Source organism: Nelumbo lutea, chromosome 3 (assembly GCF_056320005.1).
Source record: "Nelumbo lutea isolate HS-2025 chromosome 3, American lotus-T2T, whole genome shotgun sequence".
NCBI classification, from domain to species: domain Eukaryota; kingdom Viridiplantae; phylum Streptophyta; class Magnoliopsida; order Proteales; family Nelumbonaceae; genus Nelumbo; species Nelumbo lutea.
Genome location: NC_142686.1, coordinates 34858934 through 34886512, shown reverse-complemented (window position 1 = coordinate 34886512; position 27579 = coordinate 34858934). Strand labels below are relative to the sequence as shown.

Below are 27579 nucleotides of genomic sequence, written 5' to 3'. Positions count from 1 at the left end.
GTAATTGAGTTCTTAGTCTCCAACGAGGGAGAAACTTCGGCTTCACATATCCTGTCTTAATAAGTGAGGTCCTCGTTGGAGTTTTTTTCCCTGAACCACAAAGTAATCATATAAACACGTTTAACAAGAAGGATGAAGTATGTCATGTTTTCCAGTTTTTTATTATGTTCCCTGCTGCTTGCTTTATGTAGTGGGGTCTAATGAAAGTATTTCTTGTGATCTTTTCAGCAATGCAACTTTCCAGTTGCCTGGATTGTTATCCATTAATGTATTTGAAGATGAGGAAGATCTTCCCAGAAGTACAAGCAAGGAAATTAGTGGTGAGTCACCAGTGGAACCCAGCAATGCTATAGAAGAGCCAGAAACTTGTGCTGTTACTCCAAGTGACAAGCGTCATCACATTTTGGAGGATGTTGATGGTGAGCTTGAAATGGAAGATGTTTCTGGATCTCCAAAGGATGAAAGGTCTGCGACCAGAAATGATTCTTCTGAACCGGATCCCCAACAGCAGAATTCAGATAGGATTTTGGATTCAGGTTCTGATAATCTTGCTGAGCTTCCCCCTCTACCACCAGGCTCTCCACCTTTGCCTTTAGAATCTCCACCTCCACCACCCCCCTTGCCCCCTTCACCACCTCCACCACCACCACCACCACCACCTTCATCTCCATCGCCTCCTCCTCCTCCTCCTCCACCACCACCACTACCACCACCACCACTTCAGCAATCACAACCACCTCCGTTGGCAGTGCCACCTCGAGGCCAACCAGCATCGTTGCTACCTCAATCATCAATTCCTCCTCAAATGTCAATACCACTTCAACCATCGTTACCTCTAACATCAATGCAATGCCAACCTTCATTGCCTCCACCATCATTGTTGCCTCAACCATCAATGCCACCTCAACCATCAATTCCATCTTCTACAACACAATTGGTATATCAGCAAACTGTACCTCAAGAATATTGTAGGAACCCCCTTCAAATGTCTGGAGGTGCTCATCCAGGACATGCTAATGCTGCTGTGAAAAGTGAAATGTTTCCACAACAGTCACCTTGCTTTGTGCCTACAGGAGCTGGCAATACATGTGATCCTTCTGGCTTTAGTTCTTCAAGGCCATTTGACTATGGACATAAAGATATGTATTTTAATCCCCAATCTCAACCCAACCAGCAGTTCCAACCAGCTAATGCACCACCTTATACTCAGAGACCTTATCACCCTGGTACCCCTGCTCAAACCTCAACAAGTCATCTATACCCAAACCCGAAGCCAACAGTTCAACAGCACATGCAACAGTCATATCCTCGTTCCTACTCATTGCCATCTATTCCCAATGGTCGGGGGCAGTACATTTCTGATGAACAATGGAGAATGCCTTCAAGTGATTTTAATCCAGATAGTCAGTCTGGTATGTGGGTGAATGGAGGGAGGCCTCCATGTTCAGGGCCACCGTTTTCCCAGGAAGGTATGTCATTCATTTTTTTGTTCTTCCCCCCCCCCCCTCCCCCCTTCTATTTTGCTCTTTCTTTCATGTTAAAACAAGCCCTTGCAGTTTTTCTCGAGGAAGGAATAAAATAAAAGCAGGAAAAATGCCAGGCTTTCATCCAGTGCACCATGCTGATGGAAGCAGTCACTTGCCACTGTTTCACTCACAACTTACATTTCACTTTAATAAGAGGAAGTGGGGAACTGATTGGGGAATTTAGGGTTCAGTACCATATAATGTTACATTATGTGAAGGGATTAGCAATACATGTGGTTTTCAACTGTTTGACACTTGACAATTCCCACTTTGGGAGAGTTTTTTGTAAAGAATCAACTCAAACTGATAACCAAAGCCCTGACCTTTTATACACTTGCACATGGTTCTTTTACAAAATCCACAAACTTACGTATATATATGCATAATTCTATAACAAAATCCAGATGACCTGTGTTTCTATGTTCTTATTGAAAAGATTGTATCTTTATCAGTCATATAACTGTTATTTTGATTGATAATGTTACTTAGAATATCCATCTTAACTTGTGCTGTTCATAAAAGAAGGAACCAATAATGGTAAATTTAATCTTCTTAACCATGGAAATACCACATTGTCTTCGTGTACTTCTATTTCTTGTCCTTTGATATGACTGCGAATGTTATCTATACCATCAGTAATAATGATCCAAAAATTTCATTAATTAAAGACTAAAACTCCTACCCTCTATATGATCAAGTTTAGTGATGATGGATACACTGTATATGGCTGAAGGAAAGTAACACACATAAAAATACCCTGGTTGTGGAACTTCTTGTGTGTGTGTATGCATTATTATTATTATTTGTAATTTTAGAAAACTAATTGATGTAAGTGGGAAGGTGAAAAGTCCTATAAGAGGTGTACATGGTGGGTGCAGAAAAGAGATGATTTGTAGATAATGTTGTATTGACTTCGACATGGGAATCAGAATCTGATGTCTTTGTGGGGGCCTCACTTGGCAATATGAAAACAAGGATTGATGGATATGTTTACAGAAATTAATTTACTATTAAAACAGTCTATATTTTTTGAATTGTAATGTTGCATGCCTAGTGAAAAAGCCTAAACTTTTAAAATCTACTTAATATACTTTTACATGAATATTTGCATCTATCATGAACATAATTTGTTGTGTGTGCCTCACTTGAAATCATGAGTCCTGCACCTGGCTTGCTGCTATATCTTGATGAACTAACCGTAGGTTTGATGTTGAATACATAATTTAGCCTATGTAGGACTTGAAAGTACAAGGCCACACCCTTCATGTTAACAGAACAATAGGCATTTGGAATGTATTATTTTTTTTTGTAATTATTTGGATAAGTATTTTATTTATCCTAATTTAAATTTATATATTCTTGTATATAAGTTCTTTTGGTTTCTTTTTGAAAATCAACATCTCACTTTGTTCCGGTACATGCCTTGCCTTGATTCTTGCTCCTAGACTCTAGGAAGGTTTAGCAAGTATTGGTTAGTAGACATGTGACATTTACAGAGTTTCCTTTGACCTTTAGCTGGAATCTCAACATCTTTTAGGGTTATTGTCATGGGTTAAAATTTGTTTCATCATCCCTTATCCAGGTTTTGGACTGGTGGTGTATGACAGGCCCACACTACCAGAGTTATGGGTCAAAACTTGTTTCTTTTGTTTAACTTTGATATTTCTGGAAAGATTTTCATTTATTTGTCCAACAAGACCAAGATATTGTCAATCTTATGTGGATTAGGAAGGTATGGGCATTTTATTGGCAAGTTATTGGTGAGTGGTGGTTTTGAGTCTTAGTCAATGCTAGAAAATTAATCCTTTTTGCCTTTTTCAAGAATCTATTGCAAGGTCTGGTGTAACCCTTTATCTATATAAGAGGCCCATAGTTGTAATTTTATAAGAAATAGAATAAGTGGAAAAATGGTGAGAAGGTTGGCTAATGCTTGTGCTGATACACGGGCCAAACATGGGTTGAATAGGGGCTGTTTGTATTGGGTTCAATTATAATTGTTTTTTTATAGAGTTTTTGGAGATGCTTCAATTCATGCCTCTCCTTGGGATGCTTGTAGTGCTTCAATTTTAAGATTATTGAAATCATTTTTTTGCTTATCAAAAGAAAAAACAAAGAATAAATGGAACAAGATCCATTGGAATTCAAAAACAACACCAATTTACAAATTTGACTATACTTATGGAACTAGCTCTGTGTCCTTGTAAACTGGGGATTCCAAAGATCTTTCACATGGTTGAGAGATTTTAGGCACAGATTTGATGACACTGTATGTTTACCCATACCCTAGAGTGCAGTTGGTTTGGATGGATCAAACGGAGCCCTGCAGATCCTATGTTAAATTGTTTCTGTTTCCCCTGTGGCTCTTATTATACTCATCACATCTCTTCTTCCATTCCTGCATTTCTAACTTTTTTGATCAGTGCAGTATGGAATCCTCTTTGATCCTGTGATTTTTTTTATTCTGTTTCTGTAGTTATAAGCTTGGCTGTTATTTTTTTTCAATTGTCTTACACAGTTTGAAACCGACGTACCAATGACTTCTTTAATGAAAGGAAAGGATATTCATCATCATCATCATCATCATCATCCCAGCCTTGTCCCAACAATATGAGGTTGTTTACATGAACATTAGTTTAAAATTTCTCTGTCTTGCTAATTCCTAACAAAAAAGTCCCTTCTGTCTACACAGGACAGCTTGGGGTTCTTTTTACTAATCTAATACAATCCTATTACTTATAAATAACATTCCTTATAAGAAACTAATGTTTGTCACTATCATGTATTTACATTTCCCTTCTTTGTGTACGTTGAGCAGGGCATGTTTTGTCTGCTATTCTTTTGCTTTTTTTTTTGGGATATGATTTCCTTGTACACCACTGTATCTCCTTATGTGCTTCTATTCTTTTTGTATTCTTTTTTTACCTATTACAAAGAAGTTGTTTATGGTTTTTCATATATCGTTTATTCTGAAAAAAAATAAAATTAGTGAGCTGTAGATATTCTAGGTCAATGTATGCACTGGATATTGCTTGGCTAAGGCAGAAGTATTTTACAATTGTTGAAACGTATCAATAATGTTCACCCCATTTGGAGATTTTCGAAGGAAAAATTGTAGGATGTTTTTAGACAAACTTTGTCTGGTGCATAAAACATGCAAGGATGTTGGTTTTTATGTTATGGATTTGGTTCTGGTGTGTAAAGGTTTCAAGAATATAGCCTGATTCAATTTTGATGTCAACCGGGAAGAGTTGTGATTCATTGAGCATATTCTGTTGTGTTTTCTTTTTTTTTTATTATTTCGATGGGAAAAATCTATGATGCTGGTAAGACATGATATTGGAAAGGCATGCTGGTAAGACATGATATTGGAAAGGCTTTGACCAATCAAAACCACTCAAGAATTTTGATGAAAATCCACCTGCTTTGTTGCCACTATAATGATGCCGGTTGATTCCATTATCATGTCTTTCCAGCATCATAGTTGAACCCATTTTCACGGGACAACAGATGTAAGCATACTTGGCTGAACCTCTTGGTCTTTTGTTAATTAGAGATGACCACCCTGTACTTAGCATGGGGCCACTAATCTGACCTTTAATTTTTGACAGTCATTATCTATATTTTGAATTTTGACCACTATGGGGCAAGCACTCCCATATTATGTTTGGGATCCACCACTTGTGATAAATTAGAGGTTTTTTTGGTAAAGAAAAGATAAATTTGAGTCTGGTTTTCCATTTAGTTTTACATTTCCTTTTTTTTTAAAAGAAAACTCTAAGAGAATGAAAATGGAATGGAGGTAACCACTTGTTTTTTTTTTTTTTGTGAGAATGGAAGCATCCATTCTTGGAAGCTCTCTTGAAAAAATATAAAGCCACATGTCTGAAAGAGAAGCTTTCTACTTTGTTTTAACATTTAAACACATTAGTAATGACAAAATGATGTCTGTAATTGATCACTGACCCATGTCTTTGTAGTATAACTAATGTAGCTATGCCCTTGTTCATGTTTCTTTTCTACGAGCTGTAGAAATTTACAGGGAAAAAGTACTGATTGGAAGTTCTTGCCGAGGCTGAATAGTTTGGTTTACTGCCTGCCAAATTGGTTGCTAATAACTCCCTGAGAGAGAGACTATGGATGTATTAGTTAGGGAGCTTCAAATTTAATTTTGTTTGTAATTTTCTCACTTACATGAGTCCTAGTGATGTAGCCTAAGATCTTAATTCCTACCAAAGCTCATATGTAGTTGTCTTTTAATTGGTAAATTTGTGACATTGTTTCCACTTTCCAAAATATGAAATGGAGGGACTATTGCATGTTTTTGTATCTGAATTCATATACATGACGTATCTGTATGCCCATTTCCACATTTTCATGTATTACAGCTTGTGACATAAATTTCATACATAATGTTATGCTTTTAATAATTCTCTTTTCTTAGTTAGTATTTATTAAAGAACAATAAAAATAGGCAGTACAAGCATCACCACAGAGAGGCACGAGGTGCTACCTCTCACACATCAAGCATATTACAATTGAACCGAATACAGTATAAAAGTATTCACATACTTGGTATGGTTTTTATGTTAGCAGGCTACTTACGGCCACCTGCTGAAAGGCCATCCACAAATAATATGGGTTACCAACATCCTGTCCACAATCCCCTGACCTCTGGAGCTCCAATTCCAGGTGACCTTTTGTTGTAAATGTGCTGTTTGGCTGTATGGAACTGGTTCTAGCACTTGTCAGCATACTTCAAGGCATGAACTTTTTGGTGTTTATGGTTCCTTCAGGTCATGGTGTTGGCCATATGCTGCCTTGTAGACCAGATGTCTCTGCAATTAATTGTTGGAGGCCAGCTTAAGAATCACTCTGGAGCATTACGATTTAGACTTTGGTGAGTTTTTTGTATGCAATATGTCCATATAAGATGTTTAGTGATATTTCCTTTTAAAAGGATATTGTTTAACTTTCAGAAACCTAGCATCTTTTTGTTGAAGACCGACCTTAAAGCCATCTCAAATGTGTCTTCTATTTGTAGCACATGGTTAATGCACTGTGCAAGATGATCAAGTTAATGTGCACTTATTAATGAAATTTAGCAGAAGTTATACTTGATGGAAATTCTGGCCATCCTAATTTCTGGTTCATGGAAGACGCATTGGCTAAAAACATTGAAGCATTTGAAACACTGCCAAGGAAGACATTATTAGTATTTGTCAAAAAGAGTTGACATTGTTAGAAATTAGCAGCAAGTTGTGAATTCCTCCATGCATAGATTTGTTCCTAACCTCCTCTTGGTTCCATCAAGATTGGGATTTAATGAAACTTTGATAGTTGTAGCTTGAGATGCCCTGGTCTATTAGGTCTAGGAGTCTTTAGAAATTGTGATGGAAGTATGATAGCCTTGTATTAAGAGCCAATTTCTGTGGTGGTTCAACTATAACTGTGCTGTTGGCGGTTTTGCAAGGATTGGGCATCACTGAATGTAGTTATTTCAACCTGGTGGTGGAAGACAACTCCAAAAACAATTGTGGGTTGGTTAAGGAGAAATGCATTATGATGGAGATAAGGTAAATGGCAAAGGATCTGGGGACAGATTTGACAAAGGTTAAGTGGATTCCAACTAAATAAGCAATTGCTTGTAATCAGTTTTACTTGGGTTTGATTCCCTAAAAGTGAATTGTAGGGAAAATGAGAGTGGGTGCTAGAGGGGAGTGACAAAATGAAAGTGCTGGCATGGAAAACCGGTAGCTCTGTAATGGTGGGTTCCTGTAAGCAACGCCTCTCCAGACTCCTTAGTCTTTAGCAGCTGGCAAAAAATCCACAGGCTGCCCTACCATCTCTGGACTGAGGAGCTCTTCATCCTAATCGGAAGCTTGTGCAGTGGCTTAGAGGAAATCGACAGGAAAACTAAAGATCTTTCAGCCTTGAGTTTTGCGCATATAAAGGTTAGAAGTCGCAGAGTTCATGCAATTCCCCACTCCATTCCTCTGTTAGAGCGCGGAATCTGGTTCTACCTCTCAGTTGAAGTGGAGAAGATGACCGAGTCTCCTCCCCAATCCACTGAGTCAACTCACCTTCCCCTTCCCAAAATAGGAGCTGAAGACTCTGCAGGAACAAAAGCCTTTCTGGGGCTCTTTCGTAAGCTAGAAGGAAGGAAACCAGTAGAAAAAACCCTTATGAAGAAACCTAAAGAGTTACCTAAAAAAGCTTCTTCTAGGCTCTATAAAAAAAGGAACCGAAAAAGTAAGGCAGGCCAACCCTCTCTCGACTTGAATTTTCAAAATTCAATTTTAAACCAGAATCTGGGCCGGCCCCCAAATAGGCCTCATTTAACGGACCCATGTCAGAAGCAAGTGTTGGGCAGAACCTCCCCCAAAGCCCATCTGTTAAAATCGAAAGAAGTTCTGGCAGGCCCAAGCCCACCTTAGACCCCATCTTCTTTCATCGAGCCGACGCCTGAAACTCCCCCAAAGTTCAGGGAAACATAACAGGGAGGTTTTCAGAAGAGCCAAGCTCATCCTCTCCACTCGAGGCAGACGAATCCGAATATGAAGAAGAGGCAAGTCCCTGCGAAACAGAGACTGAACCAGACCCCAGGGAGGTGGTGTTCTCAAGGGCTAAAGCTCTGTTTTCTGGAAAGGAAGCATGGGGCAGCATGGATATCCTCAAATAGACACTCCTCGTTCACCTTGAATATGGAGCAAATTATGAACCAGCAAGCCTAGAGAGAGATGGAAGACGAGAATCTAGCCTTCGAACCAGAGTTTCTTTTTCTCCCTCCCATACCTCGCCTGTCTTTCATTCTTTGCCTTCCCCAAATCTGGGTTCTCATTTTACTTCTTCCCTTTGTGTTTCAGGTTTGAACGGAGACCTCTCCCAACCATGCATTAACCAAAGAACCCACAAAAAGTCAGAGGAAAGGTAGCTCAGTTTTGATAGACATAGACAGGACAACAATCCGGGAAGAGAAGTTACTGAAATGGCTAGGAAATTGGGGATAAGCAAAAAATGGGGAAGAAGCAGAACAGAAGGCTGAATTTGTGACCATAGGCAAAAGGATCTCAAAAAGGGAGTTAAGGAGACTTCAATGGGGAATGTCAGATAAAAAAACAAGGCCTAGGGCGGTTAAGGGAAAATCAGCGATAGGAGCTCAATGAAATTATTAAGCTGGAATGTCAGAGGGTTGGGTGGCCAACTAAAAATAAGTTTGGTAAAGGAATCTCTGAGAAGAGAAAAACCAGATATTGTCATCCTTCAAGAAACAAAAAAAGAAGTGGATAGGAAGCTTCTGAGAGCAATTTGGGGAATCCGTGGCAAGAAATGGGTCTCTCTTCCAGCTTTAGGTGCCTCGGGGGGAATCATCCTAGCATGGAATGAAGAGGAGGTTTCCGGTACTGAAATAGACAGAGGAAAGTACTCAATCTCAGTCCTTTTCACTTATAAGTCTGATGGATTCAATTGGATTCTGACAGGAGTTTACGGGCCTAATGCACCTTCAGACAGGCAAAGTTTTTGGGAGGAATTGGATGCTCTCCACGAGTTTGACGCAATCCCTTAGGTTCTAGGAGGTGATTTTAACGCAACAAGGTTCCCTCAAGAAAACTCCAACAGAAGAGCTACAACAAGAAGCATCAGAGGATTCTCCAGTTTTATTTTGTGACCTTCCTCTCGACAACGGACAGTTTACTTGGTCAAACCTTCAAGAGAATCCAATAAGCTGTAGACTAGATAGGTTTCTGGTTTCCTCAGACTGGGCAGAGAATTTTCCAAATCTCCTCCAAGAAATCAGACGTCGTTGTACTTCAGACCACTGGCCTCTAGTCTTGAGAACAGATATGGCTTTGAAAGGAAAACACCCATTCAAATTGGAGAAGATGTGGACTCATCACAAAGATTTCCTGAAAAATGTAGCTTTATGGTGGAAGGAATGTAAAGCCAAAGGCTGGGCAGGGTACAGATTGCTACAAAAGCTGAAATTCTTGAAAAGAAAACTGAAGTATTGGGTGAGAGAAGAGTTCAAATCATTCACAAAAGAAAAAAATGCCATCCTCATGGAGTTGGAAGAGTTAGACAAAAAAGAGCAATCAGGAGACCTGGATGGAGAAGGAAGAAGCATGAGAGTTGCTCTAAGGAGTTTGTGGGAAAAGGTAATCTGAAAAGAATAAATTTTTTGGAGGCAAAGGTCAAGGGTCAGATGGTTAAAGGAAGGAGACAACAACACGAAATTCTTCCACAGCTATGCATCGGGTAGGCATAGAAAGAATCTCATCTCAAAAATCAAGGTGGACCAGAGGGAAGTGGAAGATGTAGAGGAGATCACTAAGACTTTTCTAAACCACTTCAAATCTCTTTACTCCAAGGAAGGGCTAGGTGCTTTAACTTAAGAAACTGGGAAGGGCCGACTCTAGCAGAAGACGAGAACTTGGCTTGAAAGGGAATTTGAAGAGCAAGAAATTAGAGAAGCAATCTTTGATATGGATGGAGATAGAGCACCTGGGCCTGATGGGTTCCCGATCTTCTTCTTCCAGATCTGTTGGGAAGTAGTAAAAGAGGACCTTTTGGAGGTCTTTAAAGAATTTCACTCCACGGAAGTGATTAATAAAGGAATTAACTCCATTTTCATATGCCTCATTCCAAAGAAAAATGGTATCTTGGAAGTAAAAGACTACATGCCAATAAGTCTAGTAGGGAGTGTGTACAAAATAATGGCACAGGTGTTGGCAAAACGACTCAGAGAAGTCCTAAAAGAGTTGGTTTCTCAAACCCAGTTTGCTTTTGTGAAAGGACGACAAATTGTAGATAGCATCCTAATTGCAAATGAAGTCGTAGAAGAGAGAAGGAAGAGTGGAAGGAAGGGCCTTTTAGTGAAACTAGACCTTGAAAAAGCTTATGATAAGGTTGATTGGGATTGCCTGCTCTAGATTCTAAACTTGAAGGGTTTTGGTTCAAAATGGCTGCAGTGGATGAAAGGCTTTATTAATTCTACCTGGTTCTCGATCATGATCAATGGAGAGCCTAAAGGCTACGACAGGGATGTCCCCTCTCCCCATTCCTCTTTACAATTGTAATGGATGTTTTCAGCCAGCTTATGGAGAAAGCTAAAAACCTCAATTTGATCAAAGGTTTTGAGGTCGAAAGAGATGCCATAAATGTTTTCCACCTCCTTTTTGCTGATGACATCATCTTATTCCTAGAAGCCAATTTGGAGAACATTTCAAATGTGAAAAGAGTGCTTCAGTGTTTTGAACTAGTATCAGGGCTGAAGGTAAATTACTCTAAGAGCAACCTAGCGGCAATAAAGCAAATTAAAGGGTCCCTGATGGAAAGTTTCAAGAAAACTCTGAATTGTCGAGTGGAAAATCTCCCCCTTTCTTATTTGGGCATGCCACTAGGAGGTAACCCAAAAAATTCAAGCTTTTGGGAACTTGTGGTGGATAAGTGTGAAAAGAAGTTAGCTACTTGGAAAAGCTGCTACCTATCAAAAGGGGGTATCATCAGTAGGCCTCCCTTGTGAACATGCCTGTCTATTTCCTATTAGTTTTTCATATCCCTGCAAGAATCAGATCACAGATTGAGAAAATCCAAAGAGATTTCCTTTGGGAAGGTGGAGGTGTCAAGAAAGGGCATCTAGTTAATTGGAATCGGGTCTGTAAACCAAAAGAGGATGGAGGATTAGGAATCTGGCATTTAAAAGAGAAAAACAATGCCCTTCTTGGAAAATGGCTGTGGAGATTCCCCACGGGATCAAATTCTCTCTGGGCAACTATCATCACCAGCAAATATGGGTTGAATGCAAATGGTTGGGACTGCAATCTCTGATCAAACCGATCAGCTCTCTCTAATCCCTGGAAAGGTATTTCTGCTATTCACAACCTCTTTTTTCTTTCATTAGATGCAAGGTAGGTAACAGTAATAGAATAAAATTCTGGACGGATTTGTGGTGGAGCAACTCAACATTAGCAGATCTGTATCCCAGGCTCTACAACCTTACTATAAATTAGGGTGCAACCATCTCCTAGTGCCTTCCCATACCCAGCAAAGAAAGAAACCTAAACCTGAACTTCAGAAAACCCTTAAGGGATCCGGAGATCAGTGAGCTAACTGAACTCCTCCTTTCTCTTAGTGAAGCCTACATCTCTCCAAATTCCCAAGATTCCCGAGTCTGGAAACCCCACCCTAGAGGTGAGTTCTCGTCCAAGTCTTTCTTCGAAGCTCTGGTTGTAGATACTCGAGACAGTGATTTCCCTCACAAGAAGATCTGGTGCAAGGTTATACCCTCAAGAGTGAGTTTCTTTGTTTGGGAGGCTTGTCTGCAGCGAGTGAACACTTGTGTTACTGCAGAAGAAAAATCTTGGAAGACTTTATATCTCCCCTCACGCCTGTACACCATGCTTATGTGAAGGAGAGACAACAATTGACCTCTTCATACATTGCTAGGTAGCTAGCAACATCTGGAACTTCTTTCTTCAGTTAGTCGGCTTTAGTTGGGTGGCTCCTAAACATCTGCAGGATCTGATTTCTCAGTGGCAGGGAATAAAGTCTGTGCAAGAGAGGTAGGACCTATTGGTTGAGAATACTGCACGCTGTTCTTTGGGCAATTTGGGAGGAAAGAAACAATCGGCTGTTTGAAAATAGGTCCAAAACTAAAGGTGAACTGATCAGCCACATCAACCACTACTTCAACTTGTGGGCCTCTAGTTTAGAGGAGGTTACAGGAGTTAGTCTCAATGATCTTAGCAGAAACACATTACTTCCTGGTTTCTTCCCCTCCTACCCCACTCTCTACCAGAGCTCCTTTAGTTAGAAGGGAAGGAATCTGGACTCTCAGCTTTGATGGAAGTGCTTATGGTAACCCCAGAGCTGCCGGCATTGGAGGAATTCTAAGAGATGAGAATGGCCACACATGCTGGGTTTTTAGTGGTTCGATTGGGATAGCTGACTCAACAAAGGCAGAAGTGTTAGCAGCTCTAACAGGGATTCACCTAGTCAGCAAACTGGATATCCACAACTTCTCAATTGAAGGTGACTCAGCCAATACTATAAGATGGTTGGAAGAATAGGAAACTGGACCTTGGAGACTTAGTTACTTCCTATCAGAGGCAAGGGACTTCCTGGCTCCTTTGAATGTTTCTCTATTATGGATCCCAAGGGAACTAAATGTAATGGCAAATGGTCTAGCAAAATTAGGAGTTATTCTAGAGTCTCTGTACTGTGATTCCTGCCCTCCTGTGTAATTCTCAGGGGTCTCGCCCCTCTTTTGTATTTGTACACACTCTTGTGTACCTCTCATTTCTTCAATAAAATTGTTAACTTTTCTCAAAAAAAAAAAACATTTGATGCCTGGACTCATTGTAAGCTTCATATGATTTACCTAATCATACTGGGTAAGTCTTCTAAAGAGATATAAAAGAACGAAGAAGCTTTTGGTGGCAAGTTAAGTATTGATCCAGAAGAAATGTTCTCAAACTCAGATGGTGCCAGACTAGAATGGGCGGGTAGACTGTTCGAGTCATGACCCAACAACTTCAATGGGTTTTCATATTCCTAGTGTTCATTTTTTTTAGTGCAAATTCCAATAAACCATTATTGAACCAAGTGGTTTTTTGAAGTTCAGCTTTCGATTATCTGTTTGGGTTTTGTAAAGAAAATCATTGTTATAGAACAAAGTGAAGATGCATGGATTTGAACTCCATGCCATAATTGTCAGGGCAGTGCCTAGGCAATGAGGTGCACATGGAGGGTTGCCTCACTTAAGAGCCTGGCTATTTTGTACATGGCATTATTATATATATATATGTTTGGTAATAGAAATAAAATTTGTTAAAAAAGAAAAAAGAGAGTACACTCAAAGCTCCCCCATGAATTTTGATGAATACCACCTGATTTGTCACTTCTTTTATGATAATGGTTGAATGGTTGTCAATTATTTGGTATCATGTCTTTCTGGTATTGTAGTCGAACCTTTCTTTTTATTATCTTCTTATTTGTTAGGGTTCCACACACATTTTGGTCTATTCTTGTCCAAACAACATATTCTTCTTCTTCTTCTTCTTATTCCATTTTTTCTTTTAATAAGACAAAGCCAGAGGTCAGCTCCTCTATTTTCTGCATTTTCTTTTCTTTTTTTTTTTCTCCTTTTGTTCTCCTGAATCTGTTGATTTTCTATGTTTTAATATGAAGCTTATGCTTGTTTAAGAAAACTATAAATAATTACTAGTGAAAGACGGTTGCTCTTGCTGGTTTCTATTGGAACCTAGGGAATTACCCTAGGATTCATGGTTTTTATTTAAACAAACCCATTGCCTGGGCGCCAGTGTTAGTGACTAGGTATTTAGGTAACAAGGTGTCCTTTGTCCCATAGCCTCACCTTGATGCCTTGTGATCCTGTCCCTTTGAAAAGGTGTGCACCTAATAATGTGCCTTGGAGCCTTGGTTAAATTTTGCACTTCTTTATGATGTCACTGGTGGACCTTGCGTCTTGCATGCTCACCAAAGCTTCGAGAACCTGTTTTTTCTAATGTTGTTCATTCATGCTTATTAAAAAGACATTTTTAAAAGACAAGGAACTGCAATTAAAATTATAAAGCCATATTTTTTGTATAGATTAAGAATTTGAGACCCTAACATGTACCCTTTGGGCTTGCCTCACGGGACTTGATACAGAGGTGGCTCGTTGAATTAGGAACGATTTTTGGCATCATATCAGCTATTTTAAATAATACGATTGGGAAAGCAAGAAATAGTTTGAAAGTTTGACATACTTGAATTGTTGAGTGCTTGAATATGTTTTATGACAAATTTCTTAAATATACTCTGGTTTCACTAAAGCACTTAAATATACCCTGTGGTTTCCAAAACTACTTAAATATACTTTGTTAAAGCATGTAACCATTAAGATTGATGGAAAAAAATAATGGACAAAAATGCCTTGACTGTTCTTTAAATTTTCAGAACTTGCACTTGACTGTTTTTCCAGATTGGTGTTTCAATGAAGCTAAAGAATCCCCAAGAAATGGAAGGAGTATTGAGTTAGGAGGGAGGTAGTAGTTCAAAATGTGTTCTCACAGAATAGAAAGTTACTGAATTATCAGCCATGTGTCTGAAACAAATACTAGAGGAAAAACAATCAAATCAACAGATTTAATTATTCAGAAATAAATACAGGACAAATGAATAATTGTCTCATATGATTTCACAAAAATTAACTTTTAATCACCACTTTGAGGAAATTTCTTAAAAAAATTATATCCAGATCAAACTGAATCAAATTAAAACCCTAATTAATCCATCAGTAAAGAGAATTAACTATCTTAATGTACTTATCCTGCAAAACAAACATGTTTAGATTTAAATATCATCGAACATCACAAAAAGAAATGTATTTTAATTGACTTGAATAAACAACAGTCTATATGAAAATCAATAACTGAATCAATCAATACATGCAATGGATGGAATATCAACTCATTGACAGATCTGATCCACAATAAACCATAAGAATACCTGATTTTTTTTGTATGATACTTATGACGGTGATATTATCGGTAGCCTCTGGTGAGGGATAGAAAAGAAAAAGGAGATCTTTTAGGTTCTCTGATGAAATTCACATGAGGACAAAAATTATCTGGAGAAACTGAAGGGGCAAAGGAAATGCAAATGACAACTCTCTAGGCGTAGGGGCATACAGTGCCTACAGTTATATTCTAGGCGTAGGAGTGCACAGATTTTTCAACAAATGATATGCTAAGAAAGTGGAAAGAAGTTGCTAGCTCAGTTACAAGGAAGAAGACTTTGAATCTCATGTGGAACCCTCCACCTCATGGTTTTGTCAAACTAAATTTTGATGGCAGTAGCATGGGGAATCCAGGGCCTTCGGGTATTGGGGGGGGGTCCTAAGGGATGAGAGAGGTAATGTAATAGCTATGTTCTCATGTCCAATTGGAGTGGGAGACTCCTTGAGGGCTGAGGTGTTAGCAGTGTTGGAAGGGGTACAAAGGGCCAAAGAAATTCAAGTCAAGAAACTGCTTATAGAAGGAGATTCTGTGATTGTTGTGAATAGGCTGATTAAGGATATGGAAGTCCAATGTACTTGGGTTAGAAGAAATGCTAACTCCTTTGCTGATGGATTGGCTAGGCAAGGAGTTTTTAGAAATTCTGGGTTTTGGGCTCAATTGTGAGGGTCTGAGTGTTTAAATCAGTTTTACTTCTTTTCTGGGGAGTTAAGTATCTTTAGCTTTCCTTCCCTGTAACTTTTTTCCTATTTTAATGAATTATGTGGTTGTTGATTAAAAAAAAAGGAGTGGAAGACTGCAAATGGGATGGCAGATTCCTTTGCGAAGCAAGGGGTTTTTAGGTAGCAACTTTTCTGGGCAGAATTGTCATTGATTTGTTTGAATTCTTCCAACCTTGTAGGCTTGTACGTAATATTCATGAATTAAGTGATATCAATAAAATTTTCCTTGGCCAATAAAAAAAACTGAAGGGGCAATGGACTACATGGGATATCACATGATGAAGGGGCAAAAACATTTAGTTTAAAAATAAAGTTTGCATTTTTTATTGATACTATTTTTCATATTTTCTTGATTTGCTTTGATTGTTTACATTTTCCATTTTTGTTTTTTTTTTCAAATTTATGCCTTTCTTCAAAAAGGCGTGCACCTTGTGCACAAAATCCCTTTGCGGTTTTTCTGTACCTTGTGCTTTTAGAATACCATGCCTCATGGCATTTTGTAGGTAAGCCTAAAAAAATTCAGTATTCATGAATATAGTCAATAAACAGAGAGAAGCCTAAGGAGGCCGTTTCCTAAATCCTTAGTGTAATTATATAGCCCGTTGTTAAACATGTTTGACATCCTACATCTAACAGTCTGAGTTCGAGTCTCACTAGGATAGCTTTCCTAATCATAGAAGAAAGCCCTATAAAACATTTAAGACGGAATAATTTTCTATAATCCTAACTAGAAAATGTTTAATTCATTTAAAATGACAAGGGTGTGATCAGTATTTTAAAAGTGCAAGGTGCAAAAAAAGCGCCAAGGGCATTTTGCTCCCGAGACACACACCTTTTTGTAGCAAGGCACAAAATTTCAAAAAAAAAGAGGAAAATTTGCAAAAATTCGAAATAAATTAAGAAAATTATTAAAAACAATATTAATTGAAAATGCAAACATTAATTTTATACTAGATATTTTAAATGCTTGTTAGCTTAAATTAAAATTCATAACTATAACATATAAAACATATCCAAAGTGAAAATGCAAACAAAAAAATCAAACTTAGCATTATAAAACATATTTAAGTATGTTGACTTTCAATTTCTTTATTTCTTTCCTAAGTGCACTATTTTCAATAGGTAATATGATGTTAAACATATTTCATTCATAATTCTATGATCTGCCTTCCTACCGAGGTTCTTGAGGCAGGCCCAAGCAAATCCATGTTAATGTCTTAAATTCTTAATACCTACAAAAAATGGTTTTATAATTTTAATTATCTTTTATGTATCCTTTATCAGGAAGAGTGAAAGAACAACATTGGGGGGGGTTTCGGGGCTTTGTTGAGCAAGTAAAGCAAGCGAATTGGAGTGGAGTAGAACCACCCTATTTGCTATTGTTGTTCATTCATTCTTCATAATAAAAGATATTTTTGTTTGGGCTTGCCATGAGGGGTTGGTAGAGAGGCAGCTCGTAGAATTTGGAATGAAACAAATTTATGTACTTGAATATGTTTTATATTTCTCTTTGAATATGTTTTATATGTTATGCTGATAAAAAATGCTTTATGTTTATGGCTACGCATTTTAATTTGAGCTAATTTTTTTAATATTTTCTTAATTTATTTTGAATTGTTACATTTTTTTTTGCAATTTTCTGCATATATTTTTGTTGTTTTTGAATTTTCAAAAATTTTATGCCTTGTTTCAAAAATGTATGCGCTTTGCCTTGAACCTTGGGTGCAAAATGCCCTCTGCAGTTTTTTCTGCCTTGCGTTGTTTAAAACATTGGGTTTCCTTCCCTTGCCCAAGAAAAGAGGAAAGAATGTGGAGAGCCTTGAGAGCTGTGGTTTTATGGTCAGTTAGCGAAGAATAGAATATCATGTTGTTCAAAAGGTCAAAGTAAATCAGTATATGACCTAATTCAAGGAATTCAAGTGAAAATAATTCATTAAGTCTTTGGAGTTGTTCAATGAGTATTCTATGGATGACCTTTTTTGAGGATGGGGAGTAATAGCAGCTTCTTCTACTTTGTAATCAGCTGTGCAGGTGATGTGGCCTCCTTCTAGCTACAACAGAAATTAAATTAAATTTTGATGGAAGTTCTTGCATTCATCCTGGCCCCTCGGTTGTAGGGGGTTTCTTCAGAGACTGTAGGGGAGTACTACTGGCACTCTAATATGGTCCTATTGGAGTAACAGATTGTTTACTGATGAAATTTTAACCTTTCTACTGGGATTAAAGCTTGCAAGACAGTTGAATTAGAAGCATATAGATGTTGAGGGTGATTCATTGCTGGTGGTGGGATGATCAACTAAACAAAGTGATGGCCCCTAAGTGTTCATACATGCCATAAGGGAGATTACAAGGATAGCAATTGAGGTAGAGACCACATTCAAGTGGGTTAACAGGTCTGCAAATGCTTTGGCAGACACATTTGCTAAGCAAGTGATGAATAGGGAGTAGCTATTTTGGGCTAATCTGTACTCTTAAATTGTTTTTGGGGTCAGCTTGGTTTGCAAGCCTGTAGTCTTCCAAATTTCTCTTTTTTAATGCAATCATTTGGTTAACTAACAAAAAAAAGTGAGACATCTACTAAAGACACCTTACCCAGACTGTAATATAACTATTAAGAATGAAATATTGAAGAAATACTCAACATATGATGAAACACACCAAAAGCACTCTTCCTATGATTACTTATCATGGACCTTCCATGAATGACTTGTAATGACCTTCTGATAAGGATACTTTCTTTATATTCTTCTTTTGAGAAGTAAAGAGTCATATTCCATTACTTTCTTTATATTCTTTCTTGTATTGAGATGATTAATTCTAAATTTGTCAATATTTGTATTCAGTGAAGTGGACATCTGGACGATAATATATTGAAGTGAAAAATTCACATCCTTTGCTGCTCCAAAAGGCGATTTTAGCTTCTGGATGATTTTCTAACAACCAGAAACAGCTAAAGAGTGTTGAGATCTGGCGCAAATCCTTGGCAGAACTCTGTATATTGTAATTTTTCCTGACAGCTGCATCCCACAGGCTTTTGCTTTTGAGTGTAAGCCCGTGTTTTGGCTAATCTAGCAAACTGGTTCTTTTGTAATTATAATGTTCATACAATAGAAGGAAATTTATTTGAAGCTCTGACAACCATATAGATTTGGCTGTGTCCTGCTGCTTTGGTTGTGAAGTATTCACATAACATGCTTGTGTTTTAAATACTTTATGGTAATTGAAACCTTGCAGTAATCCAGTTTGATTCATTAGTAAAGCAACCCATTTTGTTGGACTTTCCTCTCTTTAGACTCAGCTAGACCTGATGTTATGCTAATTTAACCTACCTTGTCTACTAAATATATGAATGATAAATAAAATTTGTTAATGTTTTTGGTGGTTTAATATTTATGAGCCTTCACTGTGTTACTTAATTCAGGCAGTTCAGTCTGACACGATTGACTGACTTATCCCAATTACCTTCTAAAACTCTGTTCCAAGTTTTTGGCTGTAAGCAATTTAGTGAAAATCCTAATCGTATCATAAGCTGTAAAGAAGATTGAATGGTGTTCTAAAGCGTATGCTTTTTACTGTTTTTAAGACTTTTATCTAACAATTAAAAGTACATGTGCTGAACACTTAGTATATATTTGAAAATGATTTTACCCCATTTTAGCTCACATCCAGCTTATGTGCATTTAATATGTTAGAGCTTGCCACTTGTACATTGAAGCTTAAGATATAATCAATTTTCACTTGAATGAAGAATGACACTTTCACATACATGTGATGGAAAGTAAACTAATGAAGTTCTTTAAATAAGTTTTAAATAACCAAATGTCTTACTGTAGTACTTAATGATGCAACTGGGGCTGGTTTGGCTCGAACACAACCTGAACAAGTCTGGTTGGGTTGTGTAAGGTTGAAGTTCAGGTTAAGGTTAGGGTTGAATCAGTGTTTTAAAAACGCAAGGCAAGACACACACCTTTTTGGAGCAATGCACAAAATAAAAAAATGCAAAAAATATAAAAATCAAAATAAATTAAGAAAATATGAAAAATAGCAATAATTGAAAAAGATAAACTTTAAGTTTAAACTAAATGTTTTAAAAAGCTTATTGGCTAATTTTAAAATGCATATACATAACATATAAGAAATATTCAATGTGAAAGTGTAAACATAATTTAAAAATAGCATATAAAACATATTCAAGCATGTCAAACTTTCAATTTCTTTATTTCTTTCTCAATTGCATTATTTCAAATAACTAATATGATGTCAAACATCTTTCATTCTTCATCTCCTATTTGCTAACATTGTTCATTCATTCATCCTAATGAAATATGTTTTTAAGAGACAATTAAATTTATAGAATCATTTTTTGTAGGGATTATATTAAGAAATTAAAATCCTAACATGGATTTATTTTGGCTTGTCTCAAGGAGCTTGGTTGGGGTTTTGGGGGCAAAGCGCCCAGCCTAGCTGCTAGAATTAAAAATGAACAAAAAGGCACAAATTTTGAAAAGACGCAAGCTTGGGCTGAACCGCAAGGCGCACCAGGTGCATGCCTTTTGGAACTGCTTGACCTGGGTTCCAGGCGAGGTGCATCCCTTAAATTGCGCCTTGCCTGTGCGCCTAAGCACACCTTTTAAATCACTGGGTTGAATGATATGAATCCAACTTAACTTTGGGTTTGGTTGTGGTTGATGTGTTTATTGGGAAACCTGATCCAATCCAAGTCCGAATCTATCTCATCTCAACCTGAAGTCATTGGGTTGGATTAGGGCTCACCTCAACCCAATGTACCCTGGCCTGTAAAGGCTTTAAAGCAAAACCCTTTGTAAAAGAACAAAAAGTAAAAACACAAAGTATAAAATTGTGTCCTAGATTAATTTATGTGGCTTGCTTGAATTTAATTGTGCACCATTTTGAAATCTTAAAATTTTGGTAACTGTCTGTAAGTATATTGAAGTGAGTTTTTAATCAGTACCAGAGCATAAAACATCTATTGAAAGCAAAAAGTAATCAAGTTATGTTTTCATAGTTATGCTTCTCCAAGAGAAAAAATTCTGGGCTAGGAGGTACAATCATAAAAAGTTCTTGTAGCCAACCCAAGAAAGGCAAGCTCCAAATACAATTTATCTGGTTTTCCCTTCTCTTGTAATTTGATCTGTTAGAGAATTCCTTTGATATTCTAGCATGCCTGACTGAGGTGTTCATTCTCATGTTGAATAATTCAGAAACAATTAATCAAAAAATAAATAAAAGTATAAAATCTGCTACTTAAAGAAAACAATATTAAAGAGAGAAGAATAATATAAGGAAGAGAAGAGAGAAGATAAAATCAGATCGTGGAGGTCATAATATGCCTTGCACTCTTTTATATAATTGCTACAAATATGTGTAAAATTACAAAAAGTGCTCTAGTGTGGTGGCAGTAATAAAAGACTAGAATAGGTCTATGGCCCAATAACATTAAGTCCAAAAAGTTAATAATAAATATAAGAAAGAAAAAAGCAACTAAAAACAGCTAATAATTCCACTTTGCTGAAATAAGCCAATAATTACTCCTACTACGTTAGACATATTCTACAGTATAAAGGCTTGGCATCACTAACAAATTGACAGAGCATCATATTCCCCCACCCAATCATCATTAGGGAATCTCATACAAATTGGGGTGGTCTAATGAAAAAGTTCAAATGAAGTTCTTGAATAAGTTACATGATCGTATCTTAAATGAATCCCCAACTTTGGATTTCAATAGTGCATAGAGATTATGATCTCATTATAATCCCGCTCCAGTTTGGTCACTCACTGAAGCTCCAAGAACACCCAATTTGATAATGTTGTTCATTCATTCATCCTAATAAAAGATATTTTGAAAAGATATTAAAATTATAAGTTCATTTTTTGTAGGCATTAAGCAGTGAAGACCCTAACATGGACTTGTTTGGGCTTGCCTTTACGGACTTAGTACGAAGGTGGCTTGCAGAATCAAGAGTGCAAAATGTTTAGCATCTTGTTAGCTATTTGCAATTTTGCAGTTGGGAAAAGAATATTGAAATCGAAAGTTTTTGATGTTTGGATATGTTCTATATTTTATGTTTGGTTTTGTTTTTAAATTTTTATTTTGAATATGGTTTCTGTGTTATGTTTATGTATTTTAATTTGAGATAATGTTCATTTATAAAACATTTATTTTAAAAATTGAGTGTATCTTTAATTAATTTAATATTTAATATTTATTTTTTGCATTCTAGCATTTTTTGCATTTTTAACTTTTTGGCCTTTTTTGACATTTTTTGTGCCTTTGCTTTGGGGAGGTGCATGCCTTGCCTTGCACCTTGTCCCTTGGGTGCAAAATGCCCTTTGTGCTTTTAAAACACTGTTTGGGGTCTGCTACACCAATCTTGTTTGACAGTTTTGCTCTTTCAAGAGCCATATTTCTATCAACTACATGTTCTTAGATCATTTCTTATCCCTTCTGTCATTTATAGATCTGGCCCAATCAACATCAGCAAACACCTCTGTTCTCATATGGCCATGGCTAGAGAACAATATATCTCGACCTGGCTGCCCTTTAAGGTAGTGCAAGGTTTCTCTCTTCTGCTTCAGCATATGTTTCTTTTGATGAGTGCATATACTGGCTTGTGACACTGATACATGAGAAATGCCTAGATGAATTATGCACAAGTTGAACAATCTCTCAACTAATCATTCCTTGTCTTCAAGAAGCTGTCCTTTAGTAGCCGTCACCCTTTTATTAGTATCTATTAGGTGTTCAACAGGTTTAACACCCAGCTTTCCTGTATCATGTAGTATGTCTATTACATATTTCCTCTAAGAGATGAATTACCATATTGAGTCCTAAAACTTCGCTAAGGAAATATCTGAAATCGCCTCGGCTTTTGTTTCAAACTTTTTGCTGCGAAACTGTTTTAACTTTTGAATTCTAGCTGCATCATTCCCTGTCACCACAACATCTTAACATAAACTATGAGAGCAGTAAGCAAGGAGCCCTTATAATAAATGAAGTGTGGTTAGGCTAAGCCTATAGAAAATCATACATGCCAGATCACTCCAAAATCCGACAAGCCAGAGTCCAAGTGACTTCTTGAGTCCATACAAGGACTGCTGAAGCCTACAAACTCTACCTCTTCTCATCAGTAGTACAAATACCGGAAAGAAGATTCATGTACACTTTATTTAACTAATTTAATAAAGCATTCTTCACTTCCTGCTGATATCATGCCCATGAATAAGATGCTGCCAAGTATCTTATTAGCTGTGGTCCATGGGTTATGGAGACACTACAAGGGCTGAGATATTAGCTGTGGTACAAGGACTACAGATTTCCAACCAACTTGGAGTGACTAATTTGATAGTTGAAGGAGGCTCTAAGGTGATAGTGCATAGTGGGATGGATGTCAGACCCAGAAACTGTATTTGGGGATATAGGGACATCATCAAAAAAGTTAAATGGCTTACGAGAACCATGTCAGTTAGCTTTCAGTGGGTTAGTAGATCAGCAAATGCTTTGGCAGATTCTTTAGCTTTCAAGGGGCTTCAAGGGATTCTCTGTTTTTGGATAATTTGTAACTGCAATCTGAAAAGAGTTGGGTTTGGAACCACCTTTAAGGGGAGGTAACACCTCGTGCCTCCTCTTAGGGTGCTTCATGCTTGTACTATTTTTATCTCTATTTAATAGAATACTATTCATTCATAAAAAAAAAGATGCTGCCAAGTACATTAGAATAGAACACTATTGGAGTTCATCTTTTCCATTGGTTCCAAGTAATCAATCCTTTATCCATTGTAAAAAAAACCATATATCCACAACATATCTGGCTTTTGGTTTCTAGTTCTTTTAAAAGGATGGTCAACTATGATAGTGGCTTCTCTACACATTTTATACTTCATATATATCCTGATATAATCTCTGGATTTACATCATGTAGTCCTCTCTGATTAATAGTAAATACTAACAGTCTTTGAAAGGTCCATTGCTATGAACCATTATAGTTTAGGGGTATACTTAATTATATGTTTCAGTATTTATTCTTCAGGCCTTACTGTACTTCACTAGTTTCTGCTTCAGCATTGGTTCTCCTTCCAGCTTGCATTCTGAACTCATCCACTACTCCTTGGTGTTGTGTCAGATTCTTCAATTTTTAGTGTAAATTTTGATATCCAATAATTTGTGCAGCAATATCCTTACTATATCTGGGTAGCATTGCTCTCAAAACTCTTGCACCGACTTGTGATGGTGACCTATGAACTGATTCATCAATACTAAGTTTCAACCTGACCGCCCAATGAGGAGTTTGGCTCTTAAGTTTTGGGCATACCTGCTCACTTTAGATTTTTCAAATATATTTAACTAACTTTATAGCCTTACACATGATTTGTTGAGGTTTTCTTATAGGATCTGGTTATTGGTGGTTGTTGTTTAAAACACAAGTTATTCCAATCTTTTGAAACCTTCCAAGTGCCTACAATATGGTAAGCAATGCTTGCGACAGCTTGTCAGGTTCTTATTTTTTGGTGAGAAACAATTGAAGGGCATGTATAGTAGTCTGGAATGGGAAATGGTAAAGGGAAATACCTTTTTTTTTTGGTTTCCACAGTAATTCCAGCACTGAAGCACACTTGCTTTAAAAGTTGGGAGCACATCAAACAAGTGTCATGAATACTATGCAAATGTTGCACTTATATGATCCTATCATGTGCCAGAAATGAAATAAAATATTTAACTTTTTGGGGCCTGCAGAGTTTCTAATGGTGCAACCGTTTCTTTTCACAGTCGGCATTACTAGCAGCTGATATCTTTGTTAAATTTCCTAATTATGTATTAAAGGACATACAAGATTGTCCTGAATGTGGCTTTAGAACAATGGAGAAATTATTTTTTCTTTAATTTCTTCAAAAGAAATTGTCCTGAATGTGGCTTTAGAGCTGGTGTAAGCACGTATCTAGCATTATATGAGACCCAAGGTTTAGTTTCTTTGTTAATAACGTTGAGTCATGGACGTAGTAGCTAATGTATATGTCCCCAATGTTTTTTTAACGATGCACAAGAATAGTATCCACATTAATTTGGCAATTGTTTCTCAATCAACAGGTTTGATGTTTTTGTCGAAGTTGATTAGGCTTTGCTTTTGGGAGCCTAATGGTTTGTGTAACATGTGAGAGGGGGGGGTGTAGAGGGTAAAGATTACATCTATTTGTTCTTGCTGGCAAGTTAGTTATTCCCTCCCTTTTTTTGGTTTAGGAAAATGTACTTTTGGTGCTAGGTTCTTGGGGGAATAGGATGCTGCGGTATTTCCCAGGCTTAGTTTGCAATGTATTTTTTACTGATCGATAACTTCAATATCTTTTTTTTTTTTCCTTTTCTTTTTGAATCAGGCCCAGCAGGTGAAGGAGATTCACTAAGAGCGGAAGTAATGGCAGTTATGGAAGTGGTGCCAAGGGCTAGAACCATGAATGCTAGAAAGCTAATCATTGAAGGGGATTCCAAACTGGTAGTGGATTGGCTACTGGATGAGGAAAGTAGGATGTGGAAATATAATAATGAGAAGAAAAATTCAGATGGATCACAAAGGACATGGAACTGAGAATACAGTGGGTGAAAAGAACAGCTAATTCAATGGCTGCTGCGCTAGCCAAGCAAGGGGTCGGGAGAATTCAAACATTTTGGGCACAAATGTAATTGTAATTATAACTAAAGTTAAAGGGTAGAGATAAGAGAGCTTGTCTCTCTCTCACTTTCTCTTGTACACTTTCCATTAAATTCAATGAAGTAATCAGTTATTTATAAAAAAAAAACAGTTCCATTGTCTTGCATATCCTATTGGAGTATTGGATGGTGCACAGAGTGAACCCTGAAAGCAGAACACAATCTTCTGCAAATAAATGACAAAAATATGATTCACATATGGTGTTAGAAATAGGCTTAAGTTTTATTCTCGATAGCTTCTTTTTTTTTGTTTCTTTTTTATTGAGTAAAGGTAAAGTGTGGAGGAAGCTGCCACCATACAGTGAGGGTCTGTAAAAAGGAAAAGACCAAGCTACCTTGCCCCTCTGCACACCAAGAACCAAGATAAAGCCTTTGTCACAGTTTTCCTAAGAATTTTATCATCTTGAGACTTGATATTTTTGTGTACTCTAAGCTTTCCTTTTTTTTATCAACAACAGAAAAAAATTATTAATTGAGAGAGGAAATATTACAAATATACTCTAAGCTTCTTTTCAATCGAATAGTCCAAAAGATGGCTGCTAATTCCAATAACCAAGCTACCTTGTCCCTCTTGCTCTGCCCATTAACCTGCCAGCTGAGAAGGATTTTTAGTCAAGTTAGTAGTCTAGTGACTGTTTGGGAGGGATAGAGTGAAGCAGCTTCTGGATTTCCAAGGTGGGCCCTGTATGTACAGCCTATAAGCTATGTCTGGTGAAAAATCGGGAGAGCCCAAATCAGCTGAGTCATCATTTGAAGGATTTCCACTTCAACATCTTTAAATAGCTTATCTGGAGCACTTCAAAGCAGCTGAACGAATCTTCAGCTTAGCCCTCCTAGATGGGCCCTTAGGAAACACACAGCTTATGTTGAGGTACTGAAGAAAATGAACACACAATTTAGATTTGAGTGGATAATGGATGAAAAGATGATTGTCTAATTCAAGGCTTACCCAGTTTGCATTTGGAAGCTCTAAAACCTTGTCTGAGTAGCTTATCTTTGATGATGAACTTCCTTAGAGCCACAGTCCAAGTTACAAAGGGCACTTTTTGGAGGAAGCCCAGGTGCCCAAACAGTTTCACACAGGAAGGAAGAAGACGTGAAGGGGGCCAAGTGTCTTGCAAAAGATTTGACTGGGTAAAGACCGGCCATGCCCCTTTTGCAGACCATATAATTGTCAGCACGTACTCTTTGGTTGTGAGTCTGAAGGATGCAAAAATGGTTTGCCAGATATTCAATTTCCCAGTCCTGGAGATTGCATCTGAATTTGCTCCACAATATTGTTGTCCTCTATATCATACTGTTGAGCTATCATCCTCTTTGTTTTCTATTATAGAAAACATGTTTCAGAATATGCTGGCTAGTGGTCTATCCCCGCACCAACTATCAAGCCAGAATTTGAGTTCTGAATGTTGCAGGAAAAACCCTCCCAAGTTGGAATGTGTTTTCTGAATTCCTTTCCACATTGTGTAGCCCTAGGGGGGGGGGGCAGTCACCAGTTCCTGGTCCAAATTTCCATCCCAGAAACCATACTTGCTGCTACTAGTTGGCAACACCATCTTCTTCTGTACCAAACCTCGGTAGCTACTTGCCCAATAAAGCGGGATTGATCACTTTAATCTTTTGATGACCTAGCCAACTTTTTGCGTTTGGATATCTGATTTTGGCCTAGTTGTCCAGGTTAAATGTCTGTTCATCTTTCCACCTTTCCAGAAGAAATCTCTCTGCATCTTTTCCAGCCTTTTAGCCACCTTGGTTGGTATAGAGAACAGTAGGAGGGAATAAGTGAGAAGGCTTGATTGGGAGTATTTGTTTTAGTAAAGTAGGTTTTCCTCCTATGGAGAAGTAAATTATTCAGTTTGCGAGTTAAAATACTAGTTTTTTTTTTCCTTTTTTATTTGTTAGGGTTCAATCAACACATAAACTGTCTTGAACCCTTGAAAACTTCAAACCTAAACTGATATGCAGGGAAGAACTCAGTTTTATTCAATGAACACATTGATTTTCTTCTTCCCCTAGGATAAAAATAGGGCCGCAGCCCCTCTATTTTCTGTTTTTGTTTTCTTTCTTCCATTTTTTCATGAACGTCTGGATTC

At 37.4% G+C, this 27579-nt stretch overlaps 1 protein-coding gene across 10 annotated transcripts in view; it reads left to right on the top strand.

Moving 5' to 3' along the window:
* LOC148864183 (ENHANCER OF AG-4 protein 2-like) overlaps positions 1-27579 on the top strand; it is a 76861-nt gene that overhangs the window by 23974 nt on the left and 25308 nt on the right. For 3 of the 10 annotated variants that reach the window (XR_016110649.1, XR_016110646.1, XR_016110648.1), the window contains exons 8-11: positions 229-1469; positions 6120-6215; positions 6320-6423; positions 18609-18811. Coding sequence is in view for 5 of the 10 variants with exons in the window: in XM_088980677.1 (XP_088836803.1) it covers positions 229-1469; positions 6120-6215; positions 6320-6390 (1408 nt within the window). In the remaining 5 variants the exon portion in view is untranslated. Of the gene's footprint in view, positions 1-228; positions 1470-4041; positions 4139-6119; positions 6216-6319; positions 6424-18608; positions 18907-25155; positions 25584-27579 lie in introns of those variants that run through there. The other 7 variants (XM_088980677.1, XM_088980678.1, XM_088980676.1 and 4 more) reach the window with 4 other exon arrangements.